This window comes from Gossypium arboreum, chromosome 10 (assembly GCF_025698485.1).
Source record: "Gossypium arboreum isolate Shixiya-1 chromosome 10, ASM2569848v2, whole genome shotgun sequence".
Classification (NCBI taxonomy): Eukaryota; Viridiplantae; Streptophyta; class Magnoliopsida; order Malvales; family Malvaceae; genus Gossypium; species Gossypium arboreum.
Window position 1 is genome coordinate 81693895 of NC_069079.1, and position 2006 is coordinate 81695900.

The 2006-nt window shown below is 42.2% G+C and overlaps 1 protein-coding gene across 1 annotated transcript; it reads left to right on the forward strand.

The window, feature by feature from the left end:
- Positions 1-243: 243 nt before the first annotated feature.
- LOC108465564 (uncharacterized) lies at positions 244-849 on the forward strand. Its single transcript, XM_017765910.1, has 2 exons — positions 244-396; positions 679-849. The coding sequence occupies exons 1-2, from the start codon at positions 244-246 to the stop codon at positions 847-849; spliced, it is 324 nt and encodes a 107-aa protein (XP_017621399.1).
- Positions 850-2006: the final 1157 nt, after the last annotated feature.

The window sequence follows — 2006 nt, forward strand, 5'->3', positions numbered from 1 at the left end:
TGTGCTATTCCAAAAGAAGCATGATGGGTCCTTGAGATTATGCATTGACTAAGAGCCTTAAACAAGATCACTGTGAAAAATAGGTATCCCATTCCTCTTACTAAGACTTGTTCGATCAACTTGGTAGCGCTGATGGTTTACTAAGTTGGACTTGTGATCAAAGTACCATTAAGTAGAGTAGCCGAAGGGGATGAGCTCAAGACAGCTTGTGTGGCTAGGTACGGGTCTTTTGAGTTCCTTATGATGGCGTTCAAGTTGATGAATGCTCCAGCCACGTTTTGCACCCTAATGAATAAGGCATTAAAACCCTTCTTAGATCATTTTGCTGTTGTTTATCTTGATGATATTGTGGTGTATAGTAAGAAACTTGAGGAGCATGTGGGACATTTGAGGGAGGTGTTTCAAACCCTACAAGAAAATGACCTATATATCAAGGAGAAGAAATGCTCCTTTTCTCAATGAGAGATGCCATTTCTAGGTCATATTGTGGGAGGTCAAACGATTCGACTGGATGCAAGTAAAGTTCGAGCAATTTCCAATTGAGAGCCACCAACCAGGGTGACAAAGTTGCGGACTTTCCTTGGATTAGAAAATTATTACCGTCACTTCATTGAAGGCTATTCCAAGATCGCTGCACCCTTGACGGATTTGTTGAAAAAGGGTAAGGTGTGGGATTAGGACCCTCGGTGCGAGAAAGCCTTCAACCAAGTCAAGCAAGCAATGATGAGTGAGCCTGTACTCGTGTTGCTAGACTTTGCAAAGACGTATGAGTTATGCACGGATGCTTCAAATTATGCAATTGGGGAAGTGCTGATACAAGATGGGCATGCAACTGCTTTCGATAGCTGAAAGCTTAATGAGATGAAACGAAGATACACTGTCCAAGAAAAAGAGATGATTGGGGTGGTGCATTGTTTGCGTACATGGAGACACTATTTGCTGGGTTATAGGTTCATGGTTTTCACTGATAATGTAGTAAATAGTTATTTCTTAACCCAAAAAAAGTTGTCCCCCAAGTAGGCTCGTTGGCAGGTTTTCCTAGTGGAGTTTAATTTTAGCATGGAATACATGCTGGGGAGTGCCAACACTATGTTTGATGCACTTTGTTAGAAAATAGAGTTTGCAACGATAAGCCAACCCGATATTACCCTATTAGTGCGCATTCAAGAAAGATTGTCCCACAATCCCACAGCCAAGAATCTAATTGAGCTTGCCAAAGATTGAAGAACGAGGAGGTTTTAGCTCGAGGAGAATTACTATACACTCAGGGGTGATATTTGTATGTGCCTCAACATGGGAATTTGTGAAAGGAAGTCATGAAGGAATGTCATGATTCCAAATGGCTCGCCATCTAGGTATACACCGTACTTTTGCTCTCTTGGAGGATCGATTTTATTGGCCTTACATGGGTGATGATGTGGAGACCTATGTGAAAACTTGTTTGGTGTGCCAACAAGACAAGGTCGAGTTGAAGGCTCTTGCTGGTTTTTTACAACCCTTGGCCATTCTTGAGCGCCCATGGGAAAGTTTATCCATGGACTTTATTTTGGGTTTGCCTAAGTCTGATGGATTTGCAGTATTTTTGTTGTGGTGGACAGTTCTCAAGCATTCAACTTTTATCCCAAGAACCAAGGAGTCTCCCACCGAGGAGGTAGCTTGTTTGTACCTTAGACATGTAATGAAGTATTGGGGAGTACCACAGTCTATCGTTAGTGATCGAGATGAGCTATTCGGGTCAATTTTGGACGGAGTTGTTAAACTTAATAGGTTCAGACTTGAACTTTTCCACTAGCATGCATCCCTAAACCGATGGGCAAACTGAATGAGTGAATGCATTGTTGAAGACGTATCCTTGGCACTATGTAAGTGCAACACAAAGGGATTCGCTGAAGTTGTTAGATGTGGCCCAATTTTTGTACAACTTACAACGAAGTGGGGCGATGAACAAGAGTCTATTCGAGATAGTGACGGGGCAACAGCCACTTACATCTAATACTGTTGCAACT